General features: G+C 32.4%; 1 protein-coding gene across 1 annotated transcript in view; it reads right to left on the bottom strand.

The window, feature by feature from the left end:
• The window catches only part of LOC122538830 (dorsal-ventral patterning protein tolloid-like), a gene marked incomplete at its 5' end in the record, with an annotated part of 383300 nt that overhangs the window by 280407 nt on the left and 90544 nt on the right, over positions 1-12349 (bottom strand). Inside the window, 2 exons of the mRNA XM_043673269.1 lie at positions 132-191; positions 11489-11645. Coding sequence (XP_043529204.1) covers positions 132-191; positions 11489-11645 — 217 coding nt within the window. The remainder of the gene's footprint in view (positions 1-131; positions 192-11488; positions 11646-12349) is intronic.

Below are 12349 nucleotides of genomic sequence, written 5' to 3'. Positions count from 1 at the left end.
GTAACTTTCCATAACAAAGCGTGTAATAAAGTATATAAATACAACATACAATTATAATTGTATGTACAACTAAAATAAAATAATAAACTAATAAAATGATAAATTGAACGAGTAGCAGTGTGAACACTTACCTCAAATCTCCCTTTTGTAAAGAAATTTCTTCGAAAAATAAACGTATCCTCTCCTTTAATCTGAAATCAGACGGACACACTTCAAGCAAATATTTTTAAACGAGACACTGTATTATTGTTAGCTGTGTAAATCGAAAACGAAAACGTAGAAACGAATCGTTGAAGAATGAAATTGCTTCTCCAAGTGGAAATTTTTTAATATAATGAAAAATAACATATTGCGGAAAGGTATTTCGCGATGTATTTTATTAAACGTGTGTAAAGTTAACGTCAATCTTAATGGCACACAATTCCTGGCCGATACATCCCCGATAATTGTATTTATTCTTTGCTGATGATTAATGCGACGGTAAATGAAAATCGATTTTACTCATCGCGCGAGAGAAAATTCAATGAGATTTCAATTTCAAACGTTATCATTCTACCATACGGGCTGCATTTACCTGAATAGTCAGGCAAAATTTTTATTAATTACAATATCGAGCATTTATAATTTGCTGCAGCCATGCTTTCAGAGAATAAACCTTGTTTCACGTACGTGCGTGAATAAGATAAAGCACTGATATTACTGGGAAGTTCGATGGGTCAAACCAAATTTTTACAAATTTAATGTTGACAAATTTGATTCTATTAAAACCAGATTAATTTTAACTCATTAAAAGTTTAATGCTTGGTAAAAAAAAAGCTACACTTTGATTTTATTACCAAAGTGGCAATTACACTTTTTACGATTGATAATACTTCAGGAACGTATTAAAAAAAAAAAAAGAAAAAAATTAGAAAGGAACGTAATAGCTAAATATTAAGTGTAACTATTTTTCATGGTTAGCAAACACATTAAAATTACCCGTTCTTCCGTTGTTAGTAATAATAATTATAAATAAACTATAAAGTTGACCGTCCCTTTGTTGTTGATGTTAATTAATAAACTGTAAGTATTAATTAACATCGTGCGTTCGTATATATCGGCCGACCTCCTAACACATATTACACAGAATTCATTATAAACATGTTTGTTAACAAGCAAACCCCAATTACTTTTTACGATCTCATGCAAATTGCCTGATATTAATTAAACAGAATTCATTACGCGGGATGTGCACTGCTGTTTACAAATTGACTTGTAAATTGACAAAATAACACATTTTGCAGCAATCTCTGACTTTTTCAATGTTCTATTACTAAATTTAGTCTCGACGGAATAACGAAGTATTGTATGTACTGTACAGCGGGTGTAAAAAGTGTCTTCAATTATTCAAACTTTCATTTTACTTTTTAATCATTTGTCTAAAATTGTTCGTACCTTTAAGAGGATTCTGTTACGAAAATTTTTCCTTTTTAGACCTTTTTTTTGGCCTTTCTCGCCGACATTTTACATCTCTGATATTTATCTCTGTTTTAGCGAGACGTGCAAAATTGTTTTTTGCGGCAAATAATAAAAATTGATGGCCATGTAAAATTTCGAACGTACCAGCCATTCGCCGAGTAAAAAAGCCGAAATATTTTTGATTAGAATGAACTTGGCAACAGCAGATAGTAGAATGAAAGGGAGACACCGATAATTAAAAAAATGGTAACACTATAAAATTGAACTAGACTTGGAGTTTTTTAATTTTTCTTTTTAACTTTTACAGACGAAAAAACTCTCGGTGAAACAGAAAATAAAAGCTATATCTACAAATATTGTTAATCTCCAAATCTAAAGGAGAATAGTAAAGAAATCTAGTTTAAGCTTCTTTGTGTTACTTCAATATCAGTGTCGAGTTATTGAGAATAATTATAATTTCGTTAATTGTTTAAACTTTGAACGTGACATGCCGTATACTTTGAAAAATGCAAAAATCGAATTATAAAAATCCCCGAATAACTTCGTAGAAGCATGTGACATTTTTAAAAATTTGAAAATGCTTTTATTCAGTTAATGCACCTTTATATTTTATTTCTTAAGAGAACACCCTCTGACGACGAAACTTATATAGCGTGACACTCGAGACTTGCATCAGTAAGGGAAAAAAAGGACATAATAAATTAAGTTGAACAATAATAGACTGATAACGAAATTTTCACATAGAGCGAAATGGTCGTGCGAAACTTTCGGTCGACGAAACAAATAATTGCTTTTGAAAGCGTGCAGCTGACAAGCAGAAAAGACCGTATAATTGAATTAAAGAAATGGATCTTGGAAATCAAAAGAAACCTAATTATGTGTTTCCTCTATTGAGAACAGAGAAATTGGATTTATAATAACCACTTCGCCGTTCGCCAAGATTAAATCACGGCTTCTCTATTTTCGCGGATTCTTTCTTTTTTCCTTTTTTTTTTCTTTCTTTCTTTTTACAGAAATTTAATTTAGCTTAGTACGAGGACATTGAAAATGTCCATTGGAATTTAATTCCACGAAGCTTCCTCTTCTCTTCGGATTTTGGATTTGTATTCTAATTTTGGTTTATGCCTTTTCCTCGATTTTCAATCGAGATGATCTCTCATCCTTCTTAAATGGATATTTCGTATTTGTATTACATTCGTATTTCGTATTTCACGCATGGAAATTTTTCCATAAATGCGCGAATATTTGGAGTTCAACATTTTATAGTGGACATACAGATTTTTCTTTTTTTTTTTAAGATCAACTTACAAATTCCTTCAGAATTTTTCACTTATAGAAAATGGCAAAAGGAGAAAAGAAAATAGTAATATTTTTGCAATTAGCTAAAGGCAAAAATTAAAACAAAATATTACCGAGTCTACTCGGAAAATGTCGATTTCAAAAAGTTTGAATTTGCTCTACCCAGAAACACAGTTTTCAATTCCCTGACAATAATCAAACAATCAAGCGTTATTGAACTTTCGAATGTTCATTACTAAATCGCCGCTTGTCCATCGATAAAAATTTCAGTTCCAGTTACGCTGCAATAAAGCGAAATAATGGCAGAATTTTTTTCCACTTGTTCGTTCCGCTGTTTCAAAATTCTAATTACTCAAATTTACTCCTCCTTTTTTTCCCCCGTCTTTCTCACAATCGATAAATTGTCCACAGTCTAACTAGTTATTTTCAATTTCATTTTCTCAATGAATAAAAAAATTGGGAATTTTACTATTTTACATATCATCTTCGATGATGAATCGAGCAATTCTAAGAATAAAATAGTAGCACATAATCCTTCAATTTTGTGACATATGTTTTTACGTATATGTCATCAAAATATAGCAAACAGGTAATTTCACTATTCAGCGTGTTACTATTTATTAATTTCGATTTAAAAAGGTCGATTTAAAGTGACTTAAAATGTTCGACCAAAGTGATTTCAATCATCGTCGTTCAACAAGTTACATATACCGTGATGATACATGCGCATCCTCCGAATTATTAAACTGTAAATCATTAAAGTGTTTTCGCTGTGTTTCATTCATTCTTGCAGTTGCAAGTGTATGTAAAATATTCCAGAATTTCGAATAATATCTGCTTCTTCGTCTCGCGGACAGGCAGCCGGCAAATGCCGGCTGTCAGCTTTTGTCTTCAAGTAGTCAGAAAGTTATTTCATGGATCAAGAATACAGCCGTCTCTTCCCCACCGTACACCCTCCTCCTTCTCGCCTTGTCCAGCCCTTTTATAAGGTTACGCGGGGAAATGCTCGACACAACCGGTGTAAACTTTCGACAGTCCGCGTAACAAGGAACGGAGATGAGAAACGAGGAAAGTTGGGCCGGCCAGAAAATCGGAAAATTTCTGGCGACCAGACGAGAGAACGCAGCGGTTCGTTCTAACGAGATTAGGTACAGGTAGAATAACCATTGCCACGTCGATACAATACAGAGAGGGAGTGTCACAAACGTGTAGACGACGTGGTTTTGCATAAAAAATGAATACGCCAACTGCGAACTTTTATGAAAATTCACGTTGCTTTTCCCTTTTTTCTTTTCTTTTTTTTTTTGATAATTCAAAATGTACGCGAAAATTCGTTTCATCTATTTAAGTGATACTGTATTTTAGATATTTTGTATAATTATAATATAATTATTATATATATATATATAAATTTAAAGTATAATATATTAATTATATTAATTTATATATATATAAATATATATATATATTATACATATATTAATTAAATTTAAATTTCCCGTAAATGAATAAAAGTTCGCCGTTCAGTCGTAACAAAATTAGATGCAAGTAGAACAACCATTGCTATATCAATACGAAGAGATAAAACGTGTCATAAATGTATTACATTTTGTAAAGGAATAGTGAGATACGTCTATTATAGACATAAAATGAATAATACGAATGTAGGAAAAAGGAAAGCAATAAAATTCTGAGAAACAGCTGCAATAAAAATGACGATCAAGTCAAACAAGAAAATTTCTCCAACAGAGAAGGTATATTTAAATTGTGCACTTAACTTAAGATTCTTAAATCGCAAGAATGGGAAAAACACGAAGAAATAAAGATTCGAGAACGAACTAGCTCAAATATTTCTTTAGACACCTTTTTTTTAGGAACCTTTATATATTGTTCGTAAGATTAAAAGTTCACAAGGACACTCTAATTCCAATTAGATATTAATCGTTAGTAAGGTGTCGTTTACTTTTCACAAAAGTCATCGAGCGTTATCTCGTCACTTGTATCGCAGAAATGGGAAACTCGAGTCATTTATCGCGAAACATATCGTTCAGCTGCGCGATATGAAGTTAAAATCGGAAACTTAAAATCCGCTGAATGATTGAGTTTGCCGTTGAATTTATTGCCGCTTCCGAAGTGCACTTAAGCGCGCGCGGTGATACGCATCGTTGTTAACTTCGCTCGTTGTTTGCTGGTGTTCTGGTTGCCATTTCCGCGTGTTATACGGTTTGGTTCTGGTTTGAAAGTGAGTAAAAGCATACGAGGAGAATTCTATGAAGGCATTCCAACGGGACACTGTGCCTTCACGCTTCTTCCAAGTATGCAGTTCGCATGGTTTCGATACACAGCGGACTGTAAACGTGCAAAAGGACGCGACGAAACAAGTGAAATATTCATTTTCTATCTAACTCTAACGATTTTATATTACACCGGTTTACAATTTTATATTTCACATTTTCATAGTAAATTTGTTCTTTTACTTATGTATTATGTCGTACGATAAATATTATATTTATGTCATACAATAAATTTATGAAATTCGGCAGAATTTTATAGAGAAAATTATACTTTCACTATATTTTGTACAACGTAATATCACATAACAATTGCATAATATATTCATTGTAAAAATTATAGGAAAATTATTTTCGCTTTTATTCATCGGAATGATGCACATTCATCTTTTATTATTTGATTTTTGTGAGTTAAGAAAACATATATTCATTGTAAAAATTATAGGAAAATTATTTTCGCTTTTATTTTATCGGAATGCACATTCATCTTTTATTATTTGATTTTTGTGAATTAAAAAAACACGGTATATGAATCGAGTTAATTCGCTGACAATCTTTTCCTGAAAATTATGTTAGTTACTCGGAAAACAACTCTTTGATACTTTTCTTCTCTTCTGTAATTCGTAATACGTTTCCCTATTTTCGTTTTCACGCGATCGCGCAACCTTTGATGTCAAAATGTCACTTGAAACGATGTGAAAATATAAAAACATCGAGCTCGATCAATTCCAAGGATCCTGGATCTCGTACATTGAATTCCAGAAGACAGATCCTTCTACATTGGATTCTAGGTACGTAACGAAAGGGCGAGAGACAGCTTTCTGCCATCGAGTTTCATTAAGATATTTTATTAAGTTTCAGTCGATGTTAACAAGAACGCAGGATGATATCCAAGGTTTGAAGAGAAAGTAAGGGTACATTTTCTCATTTCACCACTTCCTGTTCGATCACGTTAAAAATCTATTTAAATCTTATTGTAAGATACGGGTCAATCTCATCGTCAGTGTTTCTTTCTTCACGAGAAACGATAATTTTGTTAAAACCGTCCGAAAATTTAAATTAAATTAGCTTTATTGTGCGATAATTCGATAGAATTATTTCACTGGAACGATATCTAGACCAACTTTAGACATGGAAATATCTAGCGTCTAGAAATTATTGGATTCTCCATTACTGAACATTGAGTTATTATTATAGCATCAGGATCTCGATTTTTATCTCTAGAAAAATTCATTCGATATCGACGTTCGTTATTCCACGAGAATTCCAAGAGTTCAATTATTTCGAGCGTCTTGAATAACAATTTGCGTTCCTGAAAGTAAATTGCAAACGAGTTATTGAAGATTTTTCGTGGCGTTCAGTTTTGCAGCCGCGACTGACGACAGCTTTCACCGTGAATTTTCTGGACTACTGCAACCTCGATGGCAACGTTTTTGTTCTTCCGTTCGTTCAATCATATCGTGGATTGAAAGGTCCAAATCTACGCGGATGACTGGCTGCATGACACAGAATTTTTGGTGAGCGAGGCAACCGCGACTATTTATTATACTCCTGGACAGCAATATTTTCCTCTTTCTGCGTGTTAGTTCAGAATAAAAGTTCAGGACATTGATATTTCGTATACATAATATTAGAAACTATTGTAAACTATAATTTATTGTAAATAAATTATCTGAATATCATTGTAAATTATATGATATTGATAATAAATTCGAAAATTAACAGTTGAAAATGGGAGCATAACTGAACACATGATGATGAAGAACTGTCGATACTTGAAATCGTTATAACTTTATAGAAAGCTTCTACGAAAAATTTTTTTTACGATGTGATTCATCATGATTTTCAAAATTTCTTTTCCGCACGATTTATTTTCGCTATTTTATTAAATATTATAAAGATGACAAAATAATAGTATTTTTTAAATTGTTGTAATTTCATTCTAATATTTAAAGGTCAATAAAAGTATCATATAATAAGAAATTTCAATCTTCAAGGTTTGAAATGTTTTTAAAGTTTTGAACATTATTAAATTTTTAAAAAGAAGGATATTTTTTCATTTGCTACATGATGTTAAAATATCTTTGAAAGAAAAAAAACGAATTCGAAGTAGAAGCTTTACGCTTTAAAATGGTACAAAACTAACTCCATGAAAACAATTTATATTTTTTACAACAATGATAATAACACGATCGTAAAATCTTTTTCAAAAAGCATACGCATCCTATAAAACACTACATATTTTATTTCTTTTTATACTCTGCATTACAAATATCCAATAAAATATTATTTATGTTGAAATTTCATATGTGCATACATTCAGTTTTGCTCCTTACTGTATGTTAGCCATACTTATTCATAAAATCAGGATATACTCGATGTAAATATTTGCAAACATTTGCATATATCCATATGTACGTACGTATATGAATAAATAAATCCTGAACATTTAAATAATTAATGAATATTAGAATTGGTGTTGCACAGAATGGAAAAATGATAATTTCATTTCGCACACACAAGAAATGATGATATTTTCAATCGTATGGAGATACTTGTACCGATAACAAATAACTTTTTATTTCATTCTTTCTATACGATAATATCTTGTCATTTTAGTTATCTAACTTTCACACTGTAAACGTATAGACAGTCGGTTATAAACAACATTTATTTTAAATGATACACGTTCGATCATGGAAGAAAAGTGTAAACAATTTCAAACAACTTCAAAGCGAGGTAGCAATAACGTAACAAGACTTAAATTAAAGTACCAAGTTGCAACATCGACCGATGTATTGACACCGAGGTCGTTCCACGTTTACTATGGCTTCCTTTACGTTTCCCGATAGAAATTGAACCAAAGAGAAATCTCTATATAACTCTGAGGTTTCTGCTTTTTATCTTGTCAGGTTTCTGTCAATTCGCTCTTTCAAACGTACGTTATGTAAACTTCAACCTTTAACGAACTTCCCTCTCTCTAAATGTCGTGTAATAATTAATTGTCAGTTGCTATAGTAATTAGAAATCTATGCTATGACAAGGGTTAAGAGTCAGAGACAGAATTAGTCGGGATCTATCAGTCTATCAGTTCAACTCATTCAGACAGAACTGGATCACAGAATCAATCAGACCTCTCAAATCTAGCATAAACACTAGTAATTCAAAATCGAATTATTCAGTTCCAGACCAGAGCGTCGTCCTCCAGAAATAATTAGACGGATTAATTCGATCGTCCAACTGAACACATATAACAGATTAATTCGTCACGCAAGCTATTAATTTCAGGATTATCTATTAGAGGTTCCCATAAGTAATGTCGTTTTTCGACATTATACGTACAAAATTTCATTTTATTTAAGAGTTAATACAGTATAGTAATCTATAACGTAATTTAACGATAAGCACGCTAAATACCAAATTAATCAACATATTTAAGTAGAATATACGTTATGTTATAATAAGTTGAATTATTGTCACTAGATGGTTATGTTTATTAAATTTGAAAAAAAATTACTTTATATTGCTTATGGGTAATACATTTACTGTAATAAAAATCTCTAAGATTGGTAATATGGAAATATGTATATGTGTATGACATGTTATATATACGAAAATAAAGTGATACGTTATCTTAAAATGAAACAGTTCTGATAGCGAAAGCTGTTGTGTCAACAAGCTGCGATAATTTCTACGAATTTATATGAATATTATCTTATGTATTTCCAGTCGTTAAAATAAATGTCCAAATGTTTAAAAGCTCAATGAATCTGACAGAGACGAAACTGGGAAATTTGCAGTAAAGCGTGCTTAAAAATATTCATATCTAAGTCCACGTGTGTACTCTTAGTCTCACAATCGAACCTGCTGGCACGTTCAAACGTCTGAGACAATGAACATAATTACAATTACGGCGATCCGCAATGCGATACGAAACTTTTCAATAATTGAAATCACAGGGAATAACAATCCAGTGGCAACTGCGCCGGATTTTATGTGCCAGATCGCGAATTCCAGCGGCGGCACTAACTTGCAGTTTCAAATGTATATATTAGAAACTCAAACAAACCGTAATTTATGTTGGCGAGTGTGCATTCACGTTCACGGTGTATCCAACGATGTATACAACGCTGCACCCTATTACCCGCCAAATTAATATTGGGTGACTTATTCGCGAAGGAGAGAGTACCGACTATCGGACTATCAACGGCTAACGAGCATTCTCTCTGAATGCTTGAGAGGATTCGTACGTTTCTTGTCCTTGATCTCGTCTCGGGACGAGATTGACGATTTACAACGAATCGAACGATTCTATCTTTGTGTATCACCAGTGATTGTGAGACGATGCTTACGATTCGAGTAGCTTTCTATTGTAACCAGAGTGAATGAGCGCAAGGAGACAGTAGAAATGATTGGGCTAACAATAAGGATGCTAACAATCATTAGCAAGTAATGATTCGTTCTGGCTGATTAGACGATTCTGGATTCATTCGATCGAAAGATATCTATTTAAAATCATTTAGTTGCGTGCTAATTTTTCTGAAATCAATCTACTTATCTGTGAAAAGATGATCGATAATTGTCATTGAAAATAAGTTAAGTCGATTTTATATTACTTTATAATTGCTGACTTTATATTTTATACTTTATCTACAAATTAATCGATTACAAATAACATTAACTGTAACTACTATTATTATTAATTACCATAAATCCATCCGAACACATGAAACGTTCATTTGACAATTTTCCGCAAAAATAATCACGCGCAATTCATAAATAGACGGGTGTCAAGCCAGGCTTGTTTCCTGTTGATTCACGGCGACGTGTTTATCGAAAATATGGGAAAAGGCTAAGCCAAACAAGTCTCGACCGATCGTTTCTGCACACATCGTGTCAAGACTAAACCCGCACTTGTAGGTTCACAAATGTTTGTAAGCCATTTGAACGGCCGGTAGAGGTGGGCAAGTGTTTGCCAACATTTGCAAATATTATCGAGAAGTGTCGGTACTTCAAACGAAATTAGCTGTTTGTGCGCGTTCAGTGGGGATTTTCGCCATTCCTTCGTGGATCAACGACGAACGCTTGCTAACGTCTTCGAGCGTTTGCGATCGTTTATGCACGATCGGTAGTACCGCATGTCTAGCGAACCGTACGTGAAGCAAACACGGTGCACGTATATAAATACGCGTTTACGAACTGTCTTTGAAGATTACGGACGTTTGGGGAATTGTGATTTAACTTATGTCTAATGGCAAAGAATTGTCAATTAACTTTGACATGTTTAATAATTCTTACGAATGGATTTTGATCGTAACTCTCTATTCTGTTTTTGTATTATCTTTTACTTGTCATCTTTTAATTTTTCATAAATTTTCTCAGAATGACTGTACAAAAAGAAATATTTGTTGTTTAGATTGGCTATTAGAGACTTAATTAAATAAAAGTGTGAGATAACAATGTAAATTAGATACTTCCGTAAATCATTGATATATAATTTGAAAAATTATTTTCTAAGTGATGAAATTGTAAGATCTCTTGTAACAAGTGCAATATATGTCAACTGTTAATATACACACTTTAATTATTAAATATACGAATATAAGCGTGTAGAATGTGAAAAACTGCAAATACGTTCAAGTAGATCATTGTATGTATGTTGCACAGAGTCAAAGTACTGAAAAGAATATTGTAGATGAAATCGTACCATCGTGACGCAGTTTGATAACTGGTGCCACTGATATTAACAAAGATACTGAGTGTGTTACTCTTCAAACGTACGTGTATGTTTTACATTGTATAATAGAAACAACATACTAAATTGATAATAAAAGAATAAATATATACAGTTCCATTTTAATTAAGACATAATCAGAGACAGTGGAAGTGTTACTACGTCTGTTATTAATTATTGTATATAAACTTTTATTATTTCATATTGATGATCAGATTTCTTCAAAAAATGTTAAATATTAAGCCTGAGATTTCTTTCTAGTATAAAAAAAAAAGTATCCAGTTATATAAATTTGAAAGAGTGGAAAAGAAAAGAGTAGAATATCTGAATTTATGGAACTAGAAGTAATCAAAGTCATCTGTAATTTTTTAAACATGTTTCAAGATCAAAATGCTTGAATACGCGTTTCCCGTACACTTTTCAAATTGCTCTCCTATCTAATTAATCTCGAGAAAGAATTATACCAGCAGTTGGTATCAACAATCTGAAATTATTCAATCAACGGAGTGTCGATGGAAGGTAGGATGACGAAGATACATGGATCAGATGTTAATTAACCGGCACCTCGATTACGGATTGGAGCCGTTAAATGCGCGAGACCGTTAGATATATAGTATAGTTGGAATGGAGATTGGCCTCAAGATGCATTATATGTGGATTATGTCGGGATCTGTTTGCAAGCTTGATAGTAGGTCAGCATAGTTACCTTGCCCGGAAGAGGTACGAGCACCGGATGTTCTTTGGGTAAGAGGACGGGTACCGTGGCGAGTAGAAGCGTCCATACTGCCGTTTCGACTGCGAACTGACAAACTCAAGATCGCACATCGTGCCGGGGATCAACACGCCGTCCGTCTCGAACAGTCCTGCAACAAAAATCGATGATAAAATAGCAAAGAGAAACAGTGAGAATATCAAAAAGTAAGAGTGTGTTCAAACACACTGTTTCCAGTGTCAAGAACAATGTTTCCATCTGATTTTCATTCTATGTCAAAGACGTAATGGATAGAAAATAATTAATACCATCTAATTTGTATTCTAAGTCTTATATAATATTATATAATTGAGTAAACATTTTTTAATGACGAATATCTCATAGCGAAAAAATGAGTTACATACTTTTGAAAGAAACTGAGGATCATTTGTACGTTTATTATCTTGTGAGTTGAATAATTGATTATAATATTTATTGATTAAATTGATGTACGAACACATCTCTTCAAAAGTACTAGATACTTACGGTGAATAAGAAAAGTCTGGAGAAAACTAGTGAAAAATTACACAAATCTTCGTTTGTTTCGTTCTCAAATATTTGGACTGTAAAGATTCTACATGTACAATGTTTCAATAAAAATTTCATCAGTGTAAATTATCCAATGTAACTTCTTAGAGTTTCCTATCACATTCATTTCGGAACAATTTAATTTAAAAAACTGTCAACGTTAAAATAATTCTGCAAGTCTTTGCCGTATGATTCAGATCTTGTATAAACACAAAATTCTAACAAATATTGATTAATATTTTATTGATTAATTTTCCTAAGCAAAAGTGTACACAACGTCTGAAATCG

The sequence above is a fragment of the Frieseomelitta varia genome, unplaced genomic scaffold (genome assembly GCF_011392965.1).
Source record: "Frieseomelitta varia isolate USP_RPSP 00005682 unplaced genomic scaffold, Fvar_1.2 scaffold_180, whole genome shotgun sequence".
Classification (NCBI taxonomy): Eukaryota; Metazoa; Arthropoda; class Insecta; order Hymenoptera; family Apidae; genus Frieseomelitta; species Frieseomelitta varia.
Note: the sequence above shows the minus strand (reverse complement) of the source record. Positions and strands in the feature narration are given on the sequence as shown.